The sequence below is a fragment of the Eulemur rufifrons genome, chromosome 7, assembly GCF_041146395.1.
Source record: "Eulemur rufifrons isolate Redbay chromosome 7, OSU_ERuf_1, whole genome shotgun sequence".
In the NCBI taxonomy this organism is placed as follows: domain Eukaryota; kingdom Metazoa; phylum Chordata; class Mammalia; order Primates; family Lemuridae; genus Eulemur; species Eulemur rufifrons.
In genome coordinates this window covers 285,112,849-285,130,194 of record NC_090989.1, presented here as the reverse complement: position 1 = coordinate 285,130,194, position 17,346 = coordinate 285,112,849, and the positions used below count along the sequence as shown (strand labels likewise).

General features: G+C 65.2%; 1 protein-coding gene across 1 annotated transcript in view; it reads right to left on the bottom strand.

Moving 5' to 3' along the window:
* The window catches only part of CCDC187 (coiled-coil domain containing 187), a 38,990-nt gene that overhangs the window by 16,606 nt on the left and 5,038 nt on the right, over positions 1 to 17,346 (bottom strand). Inside the window, 13 exon segments of the mRNA XM_069472176.1 lie at positions 2,587 to 2,830; positions 3,161 to 3,243; positions 7,184 to 7,296; positions 7,705 to 7,935; positions 8,043 to 8,113; positions 9,165 to 9,290; positions 9,515 to 9,644; positions 10,036 to 10,123; positions 10,497 to 11,071; positions 12,279 to 12,355; positions 12,828 to 14,020; positions 14,556 to 14,690; positions 15,073 to 15,207. Coding sequence (XP_069328277.1) covers positions 2,587 to 2,830; positions 3,161 to 3,243; positions 7,184 to 7,296; positions 7,705 to 7,935; positions 8,043 to 8,113; positions 9,165 to 9,290; positions 9,515 to 9,644; positions 10,036 to 10,123; positions 10,497 to 11,071; positions 12,279 to 12,355; positions 12,828 to 14,020; positions 14,556 to 14,690; positions 15,073 to 15,207 — 3,201 coding nt within the window.

Below are 17,346 nucleotides of genomic sequence, written 5' to 3'. Positions count from 1 at the left end.
GCCACCGCTCAGCGACGGAGCGCTAGCTCACACGCCAGCACTGCAGAACACGGAATCCAGAAACTACCGTTTAACCCGAAGGGAGGCAGAAACTAAGCAGCCGCAGAACCACGTAAAGGACAGGTGGGACGGAACGGAGACAAGACAATGCCCCCCAAGCACGTCGGCAGTCACGAGCAATGCGTGAAGTGTGAGCACCCCAATTCAAAGGCAGAGATTGCCAGGCTGAATTTTTTAAAAAGCAAGATGCAGCTCTATGCTGCCTATGAGAAACACTCTTGACGCCAGGCGCGGTGGCTCACGCTTGTGATCTCAGCACTCTGGGAGGCCGAGGAGGGAGGATGGCTTGAGGTCAGGAGTTGGAGACCATCCTGAGCAAGAGCGAGACCCCCGTCTCTACTAAAAATAGAAAAAATTAGCCAGGCTCAGTGGCGTGTGCCTGTAGTCCCAGCTACTCGGGAGACTGAGGCAAGAGAATCGCTTGAGCCCAGGAGTTGGAGGCTGCTGTGAGCTGCACTGACGCCATGGCACTCCAGCCAGGCAGCGACAGGGCAAGACTCTGCCTCAAAAAAAAAAAAAGAAGAAACCCCCCGCACTTGAAATACAAAGAGGCAACTACATTGAAAGTAAAATGATGTAAAAGGAGACACCACATATAACACTAGTTCAAAGAAAGCTCATGTGGCTCTTTCAATATCAGACAAACTCCACTGCAGAGCAAGGCGTGTTCTGGGATAAAGAGGGTTATTCCGTAACAAGGGGCCAGTTCATCAAGAACACATCATAATCCGGATGTTTATGTGCCTACTGTCGGAGCTACAAGACATATGAAGCAAACACGAATAGAACCGCGGTGGGACTCGGATCGCAGTTACAGGAGGTATTTCAGCGCCCTCTGTTAGCAGGGCGGGAGCAGCAGGCGGGAATCCCACCAGGCCGTCGTGGATTTGAACAGCACAACCTCGTCGACATCATAGGACACCACACCCACGACAGAACACACGTTCCCTTCAAGAGCTCACGGAATGTCCACCAACACGGGCCACACTCTGGCTGAAACCCGAGTCTCAGCATGACTGGAAGCATACAAACATGTTTATGGCCACGACGAGATTAAGCTAGAAACAGCCATCGGGGGCCTCGCGATGCGGCACTGTCCAGCTGGCGGGATGGACCGTCTGCCGCGACCGTACCAGGGCTGCGAGCCAGCCGCCGGCACGGGGAGGCGGGGGACTTGGGGACATTCTCACCTGCAGGGGCTGACGTGCCCACCACACCTGCCCGTCCTTCCTCGGTTGAGGATACAGCGGTGTCTGTGCCCAGGGGTGGCTGTGACCTGCCACCGGGTGAGAGAACGCACTGGCTACAGCGCCGGCGGTGCCAGAGTGCCTCACCTGTGGCCTATACTCAGAGTCCCCCACCCTCTTCTATGTTGGGAGGGGGCCGCTGGCCTCAGCCTCGGGCTCACCGGGGTCTGGCCGTCATGGTCCTCTGAGAGGTTGCCCTTGGCGCTGGGTCCCCACAGACTTGCAGCTGCTCCAGCTTTGAAGCCGTTTCCGGCCTGGCCTGGGCCGAGTGTCCCTGGACAGGGAGGGGCGTGTGCTACCGACAGGACAAGGCACAGGGCGGCTTCACGGCCCGTGGGCGTTAGGTTGGGCCAGTTGCGCCAGGCCGGTGTCCTGGGGAGGATCCCGATGTCGGGCAGGTGTCCAACCCCAGGGCCTCATTTGTCCGTCTTCCAAGCGGGACTGACTGGGCACCACGGGGCTGAGGAGGGGGCAGGCGCCTGGCAGACACTCAGGGAGGCCAGGCTGGAGCCCCAGGGGTGGGAGGGGGACAGGGGGCCAGCAGCACAGAGGATGCCCGGGAGGGAAACCCCAGCTCAGGGCTGCTGTGGCTGCGGCCACCCAGCAGGCGCAGGGCCGGGGGCCCGAGCACCGGAGGGCAGCAGAGGTGTGGACGAGAGGGCGCAGGGCGGAGAAGGCGAGGGAGGGAAGGGCCAGGTGTGTCTGTGCCACTGTGGGTCTGAGGGTGCTACATGCATGCCCCCCACACGCGGGTACACGCGTGCATACCCCCGCACATGCACGCACAGTCTCCCTCCGGTTCCCTCACTCTCCTGGGAGCGCCCCCAGCATGCACTACGCGTGCGCATCCCCCCAGCAGTCACGGGGCCGAAGACACAGCGAAGACAGCCACTTTCCAAAGGCCCGTCACACCCAGCTGGGTCCCGGCCACCGGGTCAGTGCCCTGCTGATGGGGTTGCTGCCTCCAGGCCTGGCACCGTCTTCCCCTTCGGGGGAGGTGAGGGCCACCTGGCTGGCGAGGGCCGCCCGTCTGACGGGGTTCAGTGACACTGGCGCAGGAAGGCTGGGCAGAGGCAGGCTCGGGGGCAGCCTCGGGCTGTGGGCACCCCTGGCTCAGATGCCCAACAGGCCTGGGACACAGTGGAGACGGTCGCCTGTGACCTGGCTCTGGTCCCAGGCAGGGGCACCCCCAGTGCAGGTGCCCCCAGGACACTTGTGGCCAAAACGTCCTGATTCTACTCTGAACTCTGCTTTCCAGTGGGTTCTAGAATGAGCCCACCATGCCAGCCTGTGGCCCGCTTGTCTCTGGCAAGGGCAGGGCCGGCAGCCCCGTGGCGGTGCGTTTGCGTTCCCTCCCCCGACTCCCGCAGGGAAGGGCGGGTGCGGGCACCCCGGGGGCGCCGGCTGACCTGCAGCTGGTGCCGGAGGAGCAGCCTGTCCAGGGCCGTCTGCGTCTCCCAGGCCTCCCGCTCCGCCCGCTGCTGCAGAAGGGCCAGCGCCTGCCCCTGCGTCTGCTGGGCCAGCTGCCGCGAGAGCCCGGGCTCAGCTTCTCCCGCGTGCGCCCGCCAGGGCCCTCAGCCAGAGAGGGCAGGCCCCTCCTTGGAGGGTCACCCCAACAGACCCGCACCCCGGCAGGGACCGTCCCTCAGCTGGCCCGACTTGCTGTCCTGCAGGGCTTCCCACCCAGCCGGGGAGGGCCAGGGCGACTCCGCCTCCCCAGCCTCCACACTCCCGTCCTGTTTCTAAATTCTACAGTTCTGTCCACTCAGCCTCAGGGGGACAAAGGCTGCTCCCAGCTCACCCCAAACAGAAGGGGTCTAAAGGGGACATGGTGTCATCTGTGCGGGGCATACCTTCAGGGACTCAAGAAAGCTCAGGGACTTCTGCCAGATGGCGGCGAGGCGTCCGGCGCACAGGTCTCCGGGATCCTGCTCACCTGCAGAGCCACAGGGGGCAGCTCAGCCCTGGGAGCTCCCTGGCCTCCCCAGCACCCCACAGCAGGTGCACACAGCCTCTCGGTCTGCAAGGAAACTGAGGCACAGAGGCCAGAGTGCAGGCGGCCCGGTCCCGGGCTGGCTGCCAACAACCACATCAAGAAGAGCCCCCACCCCATGTGTCCTGGGAGAGCTGGGCATCACCTCATCCCCCCAGGTTCGCTCCACCTGACCCCGGCCATGACCCCTTCCAGGACCGATGACCAGGGCTGTGGGCACCACAGAGGCCCAGGCTTGGGCTTTGCCACCAGACAGACCTGGGCCCCGGTCTCGGCTCCGTCACGCACTCGCGGGTGACCTTGGACAAACCCCTAGGCAGTCAGAGCCTCTGTGGGGACACAGGGGTTCCTGTCCCGGTGTGAGGGTCCAAGGAGATGGGCTGATGAGTGCTCAGCAGCGGCAGCTGTCACCGTCACTGAGAACCGGGGCAGCGACGACAGGGGTTACAAACGGAGGCGCGAGTCGGAGGGTTCTCGGAACCTCTGGTTGCTCCAGAACATGAGTAAAAAACCTCCGCCTCTCCCTTGGATTGCGGAGTCCCTACGGGCAGCGGAGGGGGCTCCTCTCTCCCCTTGGAGGTCCCCAGGAACCCAGCTCTGCCTGCATGCGGGGTGCTCCCACCCCGTGCAGGAGGGGCGGTCAGAGGTTCCCCGCCCGCCTCGCCTGGGCCTGGTGAGCACCACGGAGGAGGACTGAGGAGGACTGTCAGCTCCCTGCCCGGGGAATGCCATCCCGGCAGGTCAGAGTGGCGCAGCTTCCCGTGGCAAGAGCGGAGGAAGAGCTGTGAGCAGCAGCTGAGCCAGCTCCCGCGTGCCCACGGCAGGGGGGAGCCCCGAGGCACCGAGACCAGGCGAAAACGGGTGCTGGCTGCCTGGTGCCCACCTGCGGCACGCGGGAAGGTTCCCCAGGGCCCCAGCTCACCTAGCGCCCACTGGCCACCACAGGAAGTGAAGGCACTTTTAGACTGTTGGGTTTTGGTTTAAGTGTCGGCTCTGAGCTGAAATTCCTTTGCAAGGGAAGGGCAGAAAACCCACCATGGCTTTTTCCAGTGGCTTTGAGAGAGGTACCCCAGGCCCCACCAAGCCCCTCCTGGCACCGGGAGCTTCGGAGGCCCGAGGACCCCACAGATGTCCCAGCTGTGGGCCTGCAGGGGGGGGGTCATCTCCAGCCACGTCACCAGGGAGGACCTGGGCTACATGTCCCTCAGAGTGACCCAGCAGGAAGTGAGCTGTCCTCAGCTGGGCACGGCCCTGGCTGGCCAAGTGGCCGGTGGCCCCCAGAGACCACAGGAGTTCCCCGGTACACTCCCCGGCTCCTCCGATGACAGCAGCAAGGAGCCCCAATATCCCAGCACCACCCACCATCCCACAGCGCCTGGCAGCGGTGGGGACTAATAAATGCTCAGCACGTGGCGGCTGCTATTACTGCTGCCAACAGTGACGGTGGGGACAAGGTGTGTTCTCAGTTGTGGGTTTGGGTCCCAGGGAATCAGGCCTCACCAGAACGAGGCTGGCAGGGCCCTGCCGCGGGGAGCCGCGGGTCTGAGAGCTGGAGCTCGCCTGTCCCACCGGCAGCCACGCCCATTTCCATTTAAACTTAGAGTAAGTTTAAAGCACAAAACCCCACACTTTAGTCTGTGGCCACCCACCCCGGACCCACCTGGCCTCAGGAGCTACGCGGGGCTGGGTCTGGTTAGCACGTGGATGGGAGACCACCCGGCAGTGCCGGGGGCTGCAGGCTTGATAAAAAAGGAACGACAAAACCACACTCTTAAGTCACACTGGCCACAGTTCAATGGCTGGGCAGCCACATGTAGCTGGTGGGTACCATATTGGACAGCCCAGAAGCCAGAACATTGTCCCCATCACAGCAAGTTCTCTAGGAAGTGTGGTCTACATGTGTAAGTCTAGAGGTTTCCACTGGACAGCTCTGGTCTCTGTGTTTAGGTCTAGAAGGTTCCATTGGACAGTGCTGCCCCCAGTGGTAGGAGCAATGGCCAATGGTCCCCTGCCACCTGTCCTCTCCTGGGGCTGCCGGCACCTTCTTCCCAGGGGGTGGTGAATGGCCTGCCCTGACCTCACCCCGGAGGTCCTGGCCAGGAAGCGCCATCCTCCTACAGTCAGGAACTGCCCTTGGGCTCCACGCAGCTGACCCTCTGCCCGGCCAGCCTCCAGGAAGGACAGTCTGCAAATCCAGTGGGGGGTGGACAGAGGCCCGGTCCCAGCCTGCCCCTGGATCTCTCTGGGCGGCACTTGCTGGGGAGAGGAGAGGCCGTGCTCTGGCTCGGATGTCTGTCCCCTCCAAAACCCACCTTGGCATTCATGGCCGTCCTAACAGTACTGGGGGGACCTCCGAGCTGCCATTGGGCTGGGACGGCTTCACCCTCCTGGGATCAGTGCTGCTGCCAGGAGAGCGGGGCAGGGTGGGGTGGTGGGTGGGGGGCGGAGGGGCCCCTCTTCTCCCTCCTGCACCCTCACCGCCTGCCTTCCTCCGGGTGGGACACGGCACACAGGCCCCGGCCAGACGCCGGCACCTTGATCTTGGACTCCTGGGCTCCAGAACTGCCACCGAGAAACTTCTGTTCATTGTAAATTACAGTCTGTGGTGTCCTGTCACAGCAGCACAAACAGACCGAGGCCAGAAACCCGCTGGGCCACCCCTGGCCGCGGGCCCCTGCACATGTGCTGAAACGCAGGCACCACGAGGACAGGGTCAGGCACAGGTGGCACTCGGCGAGTGCGTGTGGGAAGAGCAAACACACGCGGGCCGGGGAGGCTCTTTGCACGCTGGAGAGGAGAGCCAGCAGCCCGCCTGGGGCGCCCGGCACCCCCCGCCCAGGCTGGGGGAGTTTCCCAGAGCGAGGGGCAAGGCACAGACCCTCCTCCCTCAGCGGGCCCGGCTGTGAGCCCCACAGGCCCCGTCTACACACGCACACCGCCCTTTCTGCCAGTCCACGGAGAAGAGCCGCCTGCAGTGGCTGGGGTGGCCTCTGGGGCCCAGGGAGGGCGCCGCTGGTTGGGGAGGTGCTGCTGAGCCGGCCCCCTGAGAAGGTCCTCCAGGAGGGGTCGGGCTGAGGAGGAGCCAGCTTGGAACCCAGGCCTGTGGGAGGCCGGAGCCCAGGACGGCCATCGCTCCCTCCCGCTCCCCCGCCCGGCTCTGCTAACTGCCCCCAGGCCTCTCTGCCGCCAGCCGAGCCGTCAGGAGGGTGCAGGTTGTACCAGGGGCTGCTCCAGGCTGGGGGACCACGTTCACCCTGAATGCCCCCACAGCCAGCCGTGATCGGGCTGCACCCCTAGGCTCCGAGCTGTTCTGAGAAACTCAACGCACAAATAATGACGCAACAGCGAATGGGCCCCACCCGCACGGGCCTGCAGCCGCCCTCCCCGAGCCCACGCTGGGCAGCAGGACCCCCGGTGCAGCCCACGTGCCGCTGCCAGGACGAGGCCCCCAAGCCGGGGCAGGTGCAGGCGGTGGGCACCCCCACAGCCAAGCGTCCTCAGCTGTAGCCCAGGGACAAAGATACTGAAGTAGCCAAAGCAAAGACAGAGTCCCAGCCTGACGGGACGGTAAGGACGTGTCCTGTGCAGTGGCTTGAGCCGCACGTGGCGGCGCAGGAAGTGCAGCTGTTCCTGAAACGAGCGCGTTGGCCCTCGTCCGACCCAAACCCATCGCGACATGCGCGACAAGAGCACAGAGCAGCCAGCGGGTCCCAAAAGCCTCCAAAAAACTTTAATACCGATGCGTGGGTGCTGCCCACGTGGAAAGGGATTTGTCCACCCAGCAGGGCCAACCTGGAGGGCTACGCAGTTGGGCAGGTCCCCAGCGGACCCCCCTGGCCACCCGACCAGCCAGCCCAGGGCCTGCCTGCAGGCTCGCCCTTACCGCAGCTCTGGGTGGGCCAGGGCTTCGCCAGCCTGGCCCCTCTGGCCAACGGCAGCTCCTCCAGCCGCAGGGAGCTCCAGGCAGGGTCCGGTGTGGCCGGCGCCCCGGGTGAGCTGAGAGACACACAAGCACACGCATGAGCAGAGGCGGCACGGGCGGGGGCAGGCGGATCTGGGGCAGGTGGGCAGCAGCCCCCTCGCTCAGCAGGAGTCTGGCCTCCTTCGGCCTGAAGCAGCCTTAAACCCACAGTGTCGCGGGCGGGGCCCCAGGGCCAGCAGGGCAGCGGTGAGCAGGTGGCTCCTGTCCACTTGTGGGCACCACAGTGCCCAGGCCTGCTCGCTCGGGCCAGGGGACCAGCGGCATCCCAGCAGGAGCACAGGTGGCCAGCTTTGGGGTCACCGTCAGGCCCTGTGGCCAGGATCAGAGCCCCCTTTCCAGCATGTCATCTTGGTCACCTCTGCCATCTACTAAAGCCACTGCCCACGGCTGTAACTGCCTCACACCACCTGCCGTGCTGGCACCTGAGGTGGCGGGTGACCTGTTTGTGGAGTACTTGGGCCAGGACCAGGAGGCAGGCCTGGCAGCACTCGGACACCCGCCCCCCTCCCCCCCGGCCCCCACAACTGGCCAGCGCGTCCTGCCGACGGGGTCCAGGGCTGGGCGTGGCGCCGGGCCCTTCCCCAGGAGGCAGCAGCCCGGTAGAACGGGAGGGCCCCCAGGCGCCAGTGGCAATAGCCGCTGAGATGAGGGGCCTTGGGAGCACAGGAGGTGACGGGCAGGTGGCGCATGGCAATGAGCATGGCCCCCGCCACCGTCACGGCTCTCGACAGGCGACTGAAGTGGATGGTGCTGAGCACACCGGGGCACAAGACCCCAGAGCGGGGGCAGCCCCCGGGCTGAGACCAGAGACGCCAGGGCGGCTGGGGCTTCCTGGGACCAATCCCGGGGCACGGTCAGGCAGACACGCCCGGGTCCCTCCCCCTTGGGGTGACGCAGAAACCAGCCTGAGCAGCAGCGGGAGCCACGCCCTGGATCTGTGGGCACTCCCCCGCGGGAAAGCCACGAGCCAAAAGGCTGACCCTGGTCCTCGGACTCAAAGCAGGTGGAGTGACCAGAGGCCCAGGTGGTGGACGCCGGCCCCAAAGCCCCGCGCCCAGTGGAGGGTGAGTGGGACCGCGGTTCTAGAGGGAACCCCAGGCCCTGGGAGTGCCCAGCGAGCCTCTGAGCTGCTTCCCGAGTCCCCCGTCTCCAGGAGCTGTGTCCTCATGGGGCACGTCCCGCTTGCTGTGTCCCCACAGCCTCCACAGGGCTGGGGGGCCGGGCACAGCCAGGGCATGGCCCCAGGCCCCGCCGCGGGAGCCCCGGCCCAGTCATGCCCTCTGCCCCACGAGCTGCGCCAGAACACTGAGACCTCTGGGCCAGGGTCTGGGCCTGTGGGCAGAGGGGAGCCCGGGCACTGAGCTCCCCAGAAATCCTCACAGCCCTGCCCGGTCTCAAGGGCTGGGGACAGGGTGTTGGCAGAGGAGACGGCCAGGCCGGTGCCGCCCCCTCCTGGCCACGACAACTCAGTGCCACCGACTGGCCCGAGCCTGGGCAGAGGGCAGGTTGGGGAGCAGGTTGGGGGGCAGGTTGGGGGGTGGGATGGGGCCACCCCCAGGGGGCAGGTTGGGGGGTGGGGAGGCCACCCCCAGGACCTGACACAGGTGCCAAGACCCCCATCCCCTGAGGTCAAGGGGGCTTCAGGAGAGAAGGGTGGTGGGCTTTCTGGGGGCTGGCAGGGTGGCATCAGGCTGGGGACATGTCCCAGAGGAAAGGGGCAGGGCAGCCCCATGTGGCGGGGCCGCGTGGGGCTCCCTCTCCCCAGCTGTGGGAAAACACCAGAATCAGAGAAGCAACCATGTGCTTGGATTCCGGGAGTGATGGCACCCAGACTGCAGTCCCCACCCGCTGCCCTGGCTCCACACGCGGCACCTGTTCTCACCGCGCTGGCCACAGGCCTGTCCTCCTGACACCGCCACCCCCAGCTCTGTGTCTTCTGGGTCACGGCTCTGGGTTTGCGAGCTTGGGTCCCTGGGCTGCCGGGGGCTCCCTGCCCTGGCGCTTCAGTCTGAGGACGGGGAGGTGAGGGGCAGGGCCATGGGAGAGCGGGCCGGGGAGCCGGGGGAAAGAGGGGCTGCTGGCCTCCAGGAGGCCTGGGCGAGGAAGGATAAGCCAGCTGGGCAGGTGATGGGGTGGAGGGATATTCTGGGGTGCAAAGGGGAGTTTTTCAGGAGAGGACACCCGAACCCGTTCATGGGTCCTGCGCTACAGTTGCTAATGGAGCTCGGATACGGTAGGGGCAGCTCCTTCGCGCAGACCGACCTGCGCCGTGAGCGCCCAGCGCGGCTTCCCCTGCACAGCCCCCCGTGGGCGAAGCTTCCTGGGCTCCACTGCCGCCCAGGGTGAGATGGGGCCGCAGGGCCTGGGCGGGAAGAGACCACCGGAGTCAGTGTCTCCTGCACAAACTCCGCCAGCAGCCAAGGAGAGACGTGCCAACCACGTCTCCCCAGGCATGGAGCCAGTGCCGGGAGTTTATGTCGGGAAACACGTCCGGGGGGCTCGTCCCTCCGCAGCAGGGAGCTCGGGTTGTGGCCCCGGCTCACAGCCCCATCACAGAGGTGTCCAACAGCCACCACCGCCATGGGGCTTCCCCTGCCCGGCTGGCACGAGAGCTGGGTCGCTGCCCCTCCAGCCCAGCTGCACCCAGAGCGCTGCCCCCAGCCCCCCGCCTGCACGAGAGGGGGACACACTGGGGGTCGTCAGCCCCGATGGCTCAGGCGCGGCCAGGGCCCGAGAGCGAGCTCGAGGCTTACCTCCTCAGAAGGGTGCTGAGGGCCAGGAGGGGGGCCACCTTCCTCTGCGGCCTCTTGTCCAGCTCCTCGCACTCCTCTGCCGTGAAACCTGTGGGGCGGGGGGGAGCGTGACCTCACTGCCGTGAGCTGGCGGGAGGGAAGGGGCTGCGGGTGGAGGGGCCGGGACGGGGCGCAGACCCACAGCGGGAGCGTCTGAGCTGGGCCGGACACGGGCCCTCTGCGGGGGGCAGGGCAGGGCAGGAGCAGCCTCAAGTCCCTCCAGCCAGAGGACTAGGCAGTGACAACATGCCCTGCCAGAGAGGGCCAGCACATGTCACCCTCAGACGCCCTGCCCTGGACAGCTCCCGCGCTACTGTCCTCATATTCCTCTTTCAGAAGAGGAAACCCAGAGCAGAGGGAAAGGGGGTCCAGCCCGAGGGCCCCTCAGCCACGGGTCGTCCGTGCCCCAGTGCCAGCCCCACCTTTGAGCTTCCCCCTGGTGAGGGCCCTCGGGCGCTGGCTCTGCTGCTGCTCCCTGCTGGGGCTCCACGACAGGGTCTCCCCGTCCAAGAGGTAGTTGGGGCATGGAAGGGGCCGGATCTGCATGTCCACCCAGTCCTGGGGTGCCCCTCTGCCCCCACTGGGCACCAGGGCTCTGGGCCGGGCTGGCGAGGTGAGCATAGGGGCAGCAGGCTCGGTGCTGGGGCGCGAGGGCCGCAGGTCCAAGGCCAGGTCTGGGACGGCATCTAGCACCTCGGGCCTGCGCAGCTTGGCGGTGAGGCTGTCAATCCGCCGCCTGAGGACATTGGCCGTGGTCTCCAGCGCCTGCAGCCGCGCCTGCTTGTGCTGAATGTGCAGGGACCCGGACGTGCCGAGGCGCTCAGCCTCCCGGGGGTCCAGGTAGATGCACAGCCCCCGGGACAGGTCCTGGAGCCGCAGGGAGGAGGCAGTCGGCAGCAGCAGGGGGGCCCCGTCCCGGCCGTCCCGGGGGCCTCTCGTCCCGGGGTGCCCCAGGGGCTCAGCGTGGCTGCAGGCTCTGTTCAAACACAGGCAGAAGCTGCAGGGAGAGAAGTGTGGACCGGCTCAGTCCTGGCGGTGTGTGCACAGCATGCATGCACGGGGACAGGCACGGTGGTGGCATCTGTGACAGACCCAGCGGCTGCCCAGAGTGACCAGGGGCAGCTATAGCGTCTGCACGGCAGGACACATACAGCTGCTGTCAGGAACAGGGAGCCAACACGGGCCACGGTGCGGGGAGACGGGACCCGCCTGCGGCTGGCGGGACGCACAGTGGTGCGGTGGCTGCAGGGAACAGCGTGGCGGGTCCTCGGGGAGCTGAAGACAGAATTATCCCAGGAGCTGGCAATCCCGCTTCTGGGTCCCAGACGGACCACAGCAGGGTCTGAGAGCTGTCTGTGCGCCCGGCTTTCTGGCAGCTTCGGCCACACGTGCCAGCCCAGGCAGCAGCCCCAGCGCCCACCAGGGGAGCACCGGGCACGATGTGTCCGGGAAGGAAACTGACACACGCTCCCCCACGCCGCGTGGAACGAGCCGGACAGAAAGACCAGTCCTGTGAGGTTCTGCTCACGTGAGGTTCCCAGAAGCGTCAGATCCACAGAGACATGAAGCAGAGTGGTGGGTGCCGGGGCTGGGGAGGGGACGGGGAGTTGGTGTCCCATGGGGACGGTGTCAGTGTGGGAAGATGGGAAAGTTCTGGAGAGGGCGGTGGTGACGGCCGCACACAGGACAGAAACAGAAACGCGTTGGCAAAGATGCCGCGGCTGCGGGGAAGACGGTCTGGAAGTGCCTCCCAGAGTCACACGCGGAGCTGCCACGCGGCCTGGCAATTCCACTGCCCGGCACGTGCCCAGGAGAAAGCCAGCCGGGTGTCCCAGCGCGGACAGGACAGCGCGTTCACGGCCGCGCTACCCAAGCAGCCAAAAGTGGGAACGAGCCGTGTCCATCAACACGGGAACACATGAACAAAACGCGGTCTGTCCACGGAATGGAACGCTACTCAGCTGTAATGGAGGCCGAATTCCGACAGTGGGGCAGCCGGAAGACAGACCCGACCTCTGACCCCACTATGTAAAACGTCAGGAACAAGCAGATCCCGAGGGAGGTAGCGGCAGGTCTGGAGGCCGGATCACCTGCGGGGTGCAGCCCTCCCAGGAGCCCCAGTGTCATGGGGCAGTGGCGGGAGCCCCGAGGACATGCCCACCACGGCCCTGCCCAGCAGTGCAGCCCCTGCCCCTCACACCCACCTGCCTGGGGCCTCCTGGTCCCCCAGCACCATGCCAGACGTCACCTTGCTCCACTCCAGCGCTGGTGAGTCCAGGCCCTATGGTAGGGGAGATGCAGTCAGACCCCCCTGACCAGAAGACCCCAGAGCCCCATCTTTCAGCCTCAGAGCTGGGCCCTGGCCTCCAGCGGGGGTCTCAGGCTGATTCTTCAGAGCCGTGCAAGGAAATGGGGGTCCCTGCTTTAGGGGCTATGACAGAGCTAATGGGGTCCCCTCTGGAGCACTGTCGTACAAGGTGGCAGGTGTTCAGGGACACTCGAGCACAGCCAAAGGGAAGCAAGCTCTGCGGGAACATCCCGGGGCAAAGGTTCTCCTGTGTCTGAGCCCTGCCCCTCACCGGGGCCCCCCAAGGGGAAACGTCCACGGACGCAGCGTTTCTGACACGACTTGGCAGCAAGGCCACCAGGAACCCCGGCCCGTCACAGCCCCCGCCCCTGGCCGCACCCTCCGTCCACCCACTGCCAGTGGGCCTGGTGGGGGGCAGCCAGGGCCCTAAGCCGGAGCTGAGCACCCCACCTGCACCCACCCTGGCACGTACCCCAGACTGCGCAGAACTGGGGACAAAGGTCACAATGCCAGGGGAGGTCTGCGAGACCACGGGGACAGCTCTGCCAAGGACAGCCTCCCTCTGCTTCCTGTACACCTCCTGCAGCTTCTGCTGTCTCAGCTCCCGCGTCCGCGTGGCTGCCGCCTTCTCCTCCAGGGCCTGCTGCCGCCGCGCCTGTGCCTTCTGGCGCATGAACTCCCGCAAGGACTCGGAGCTGTGCTGGTGTCCCAGGAGCCCCTGGGGCCTCGGCCTGGGTGGCAGCCCGTCCTTCCTTCCTGGTGGGTTCTGCGGGACGCTCCGCAAGGGCCTGGGCCAGGCGGGCCTGGCTCCCAGGGGAGGGGAGGTGGCGCCTCCGCCCTTGCACGGGGCTCCGGCCCTCTGCACGGAGGGGGTGCTCCAGGGCCACTGGGCAGGAGGGTTCGGCCCTTCCAGAGGGCTCCACGGCCCAGGGGCAGGGGCCTCCCAGTCTTCACAAGCTGTCCAGGGCCTCTGCAGACAGGCCCGCCCAGCCAAGGCACTCCAGGGCCTCTGGGGTGGGGGGCTCAGCTTCTCAGGGGGGCTCCCAGGCCTCTGCAAGGAGGGACAGCGTCCTTGGGCTGCCCAGACCCTCTGTGGACGGGAGGCCTGCCCGGCCGAGGCGCTCCAGGGCCGCTGCGAGGAGGAGCCCAACCTCTCAGGGGGGCTCCCGGGTCTCTGGAAGGACGAATACTGTCCTTGGGCCGCCCAGGCCCTCTGCGGACGGGACTCCCACTTGGCCGAGGAACTCCAGGGCTGCCAGGCATGGAAGCTCGTAGCCCTCACTAAAGAGGAGGGCTTGCCCTTTGTCACGGCCCCAGGACTCCTGCAGAAGGAGCCCTGTGCACCTGGGGCACTGCGGGGACCCTGCCGCGTCCTCCCTGCCGCGTCCTGCAGCCTCGGCTCCCGCAGCCCAAGCTTCCGCCCTCCCCTGGGGCGCTGGGCCAACTCCAGCCCAGCCTGGATTTGCCGGCGCAGGTCCCGTAGGATGGCCATGGCAGTGTGGATTGTCGCCTGCTGGTCGCAGGAAGCCAGGCTGAGCGTGTTCTCAGACACCTGCCGGTTGCTGCTGGCAGAGACAGGACAGGGTGGCTGGGCACGGACAGGTGAGCCCCCAGTGGCTACAACTTTCCTGCTGTCCCCTGCAAAGACAGGCAGTCACGGAGCATCAGGAGCCACCAGCGGGGAGGGAAGAGCTGAGCTAGCTCTTCCACCCAGAGGGTGGCCATGGGTCGGGGGAGGCCCGCAGGCACTCGCCCACGCCAGAGGCCCTCTGAGGGCAGGTGCCGCGTCTGGGTGGCAAGGCTGTGCCTGGCATGGAGCCACCCGATCTGGACATGCGGTAATGCAGCACGCATAAAGGGGTGGTGGGGCTCTGGGGAGCCCCTGCCAGCCCCTTCCTGCTCCCCTCCCATGGAGAAAGCCAAGGTGCATGCCCTGCCCCAGAAGCTGACCAGGGAGCCTCGTAGCGACAGAAACCCTCTTCTTAGGCTTTAAAAATACTGATTTCCCTGGTCTCTGCTGGTGGCAGCTGGAGGGTGCCTGGCAGGCTGCGGGGAGAGGCGCCAACACCCCTGCTTCCAGGTGGGCATAGGGGCTGGGTGCTTCCTCCCCTGTGCCCACCCCCCAGATGCCACAGCAAAGCAGGATGGGGCCCGTGGCAGAGGCATGAGGTACCTAATTCCACAGCGAGGGCCGGGTCCCTTGAGCGTGCCTTGCTCTGCGTCCTGGGGAGGCCAGGAGGGGGCCCAAGCAGCAGCCTCACCAGAGCTTGTCCTTTTCTCCAGCCATAAACACCAACCAGCTCCGAATCTGAAACAGAGAAAACACATGCACACAGCGGGGTACGCTGGCCCGGATGGGGAGCTCGGTGGTCCCACACAGCCCTGGGAGACCGCTACCCACGCTCCTGGCGGGGATCAGGGTGAAACCTCTCATGTCCAGGCCCCTGTGGGGCAGAGCCGGACTCTCTGCCCCAGCCAGCCTGGGACAAGGCTGAATCTCAGGGTGGCCATGAACAAGTGACTTCTCTGACCCTTAGTCTCTTCCTCAGTAAGCAGAGGGTAATAAACACTGTTCCCACAGCTTTGTTTGCAAAGCACTCATCACAGGCCAGGCACAGCACACTCAGGAAATGCTGGCCGGCAGCAACAGCACCGTAGTAACGGGCCAGCGGCCCCCATAGCCAACGCACACACATGGTTAGGCGTGGGGTAGGAGGCCACGCTGTCGTTGAGCGCGTGCGCTGAGCCAGGGGAAACTGATCTGTTTTTAAGCTGGAGAGAGTCGACTGCTGCCGACAGGGGCGGGATCAATGAAGACGCCCAGGCTGGCAGGACAAGGGGTGCGGACACTGCGGAAATGGCGGGATCAATGAAGACGCCCAGGCTGGCAGGACTAGGAGTGCGGACACTGCGGAAATGGCGGGATCAATGAAGACGCCCAGGCTGGCAGGACAAGGGGTGCGGACACTGCGGAAATGGCAGGATCAATGAAGACGCCCAGGCTGGCAGGACTAGGGGTGCGGACACTGCGGAAATGGCGGGATCAATGAAGACGCCCAGGCTGGCAGGACAAGGGGTGCGGACACTGTGGAAATGGCGGGATCAATGAAGACGCCCAGGCTGGCAGGACAAGGGGTGCGGACACTGCGGAAATGGCGGGATCAATGAAGACGCCCAGGCTGGCAGGACAAGGGGTGCGGACACTGCGGAAATGGTGGGATCAATGAAGACGCCCAGGCTGGCAGGACAAGGGGTGCGGACACTGCGGAAATGGCGGGATCAATGAAGACGCCCAGGCTGGCAGGACAAGGGGTGCGGACACTGCGGAAATGGCAAGATCAATGAAGACGCCCAGGCTGGCAGGACTAGGGGTGCGGACACTGCGGAAGTGAACGGCCCGGCACATCCCAGGCACAAATGAGCTTTCTTTAACAGACGCTGTTGCATCATAAGCATCATTCATCACGGCTTTACTTCATAACCCCAGACTGCGCTCACCAAATGCCAGTACTGGCCCCACCATCGCGACAAAGCCGTCCACAGGGCCTCAGCAAGGGCGGGAAGCAGGGGCCGGCCTCCAGCTCACACAGGCGCACACGCGCGCACACACACACACATGTGTACACACACACACACACGTGCCACACCAGGTCCAGCTGGCTCTGCACGGCCAGGACCCCCTGCCACGGATCCTGGCCCCTCCCACACACCTTCCTGGGGGCCAGCCCGGGGCGGAACCACTGCCTGGCCTGGGATCGAGACCACCGTGCGGTCTCAGCCAAGACGTGCCCTTGATTTCTGCAAGTGAGAGGGAACCCTGGCAGGGACTGTCCGGAGAGCTGACCCCCGGGGCCAGGCCGCCAGACTGAATCGGGCGTCAGCACCCTCCTCCAACTGCCCTGACCCCGCCATCAGCCGCAAGCCTGAAGCTCCCTCCAGAAGGGGGAATGGGCTACACAGAGCCACACCCCTGAGCCACGCTGGCCCCAAGTCTCCTAGGACAGGACTCCAAGGCCACGCCCCATGGCCACGCCCACTCTAAGACAGGAACCCAAGACCACGCCCTCTAAGCCACGCCCTCTCTAGGACAGGACCCCCATGGCCACACCCACTTTGGGCTGTAACCCAAGGCCCTGCCCTACAGGCCACGCCCCCTGCAGGACAGGCTCTTCTAGGCCACGCCCACTCCAGGACAGGATTCACACACACCACCCCCCCTCCCCCGCCAAGGTAAAGAGTGTGGTCTGAGAAACCCCAGACTGGGGTTGAAGTCTGGCTCTGCCTCTCATCAGCTATGGGCCTCGGGCAAGTGATTTAACGTCCGGTGGCTCAGTTTCCCCATGTGTAAAACACGGAGTGAGCAGTCACTGACATGACAGGAGCACTGCCTCAGGGTGGAGTCGAAGGCCAGCGGCCGTGGGGTGGGCTCGGGGTGGGCCTGGGCAGGAGTCGGGCTCCCCAGCGAGGGCCCCGTCCTAGCCCTGCAGCTGCTCCACGGCACAATGGCCCTGTCCCTCCACGGGCCCGGGCAGGGGCTGGCCCGGCCGCCATCACTCGCCACTCAGCCTCCCCGTCAGCCCGCCAGAGGGTCCTGGTCGATGAATGGGTCCTGATGGGCACATTTTTTTCTTCCGCTGAGCAGTTTAATGGCAATTAATTCTTTTACGAGAGAATTTTTAATCTGTGGAAACGGATGAAGTCCCCAAGTGCCCTGTCAGGGTCCGGGCCAGCCTGATCTATGATAAAAAATGCAAAGTGAGGTGGTATAATCCGAAATTAAATATCGGGCTTCATTTTCCTTGGGCCTGGATGGATGAATATTTTATAACTATTGTGATTTAATTTTTTGTTAACTGCAGCAAATTTCTAATTCATCCAATTCCCAAGTTCGGTGGCTCTGACCTCTGAACCCAAACTCATCTCTCCTTAGCACAGCTGTGACTTCCGCGTGACAGGGACGAATG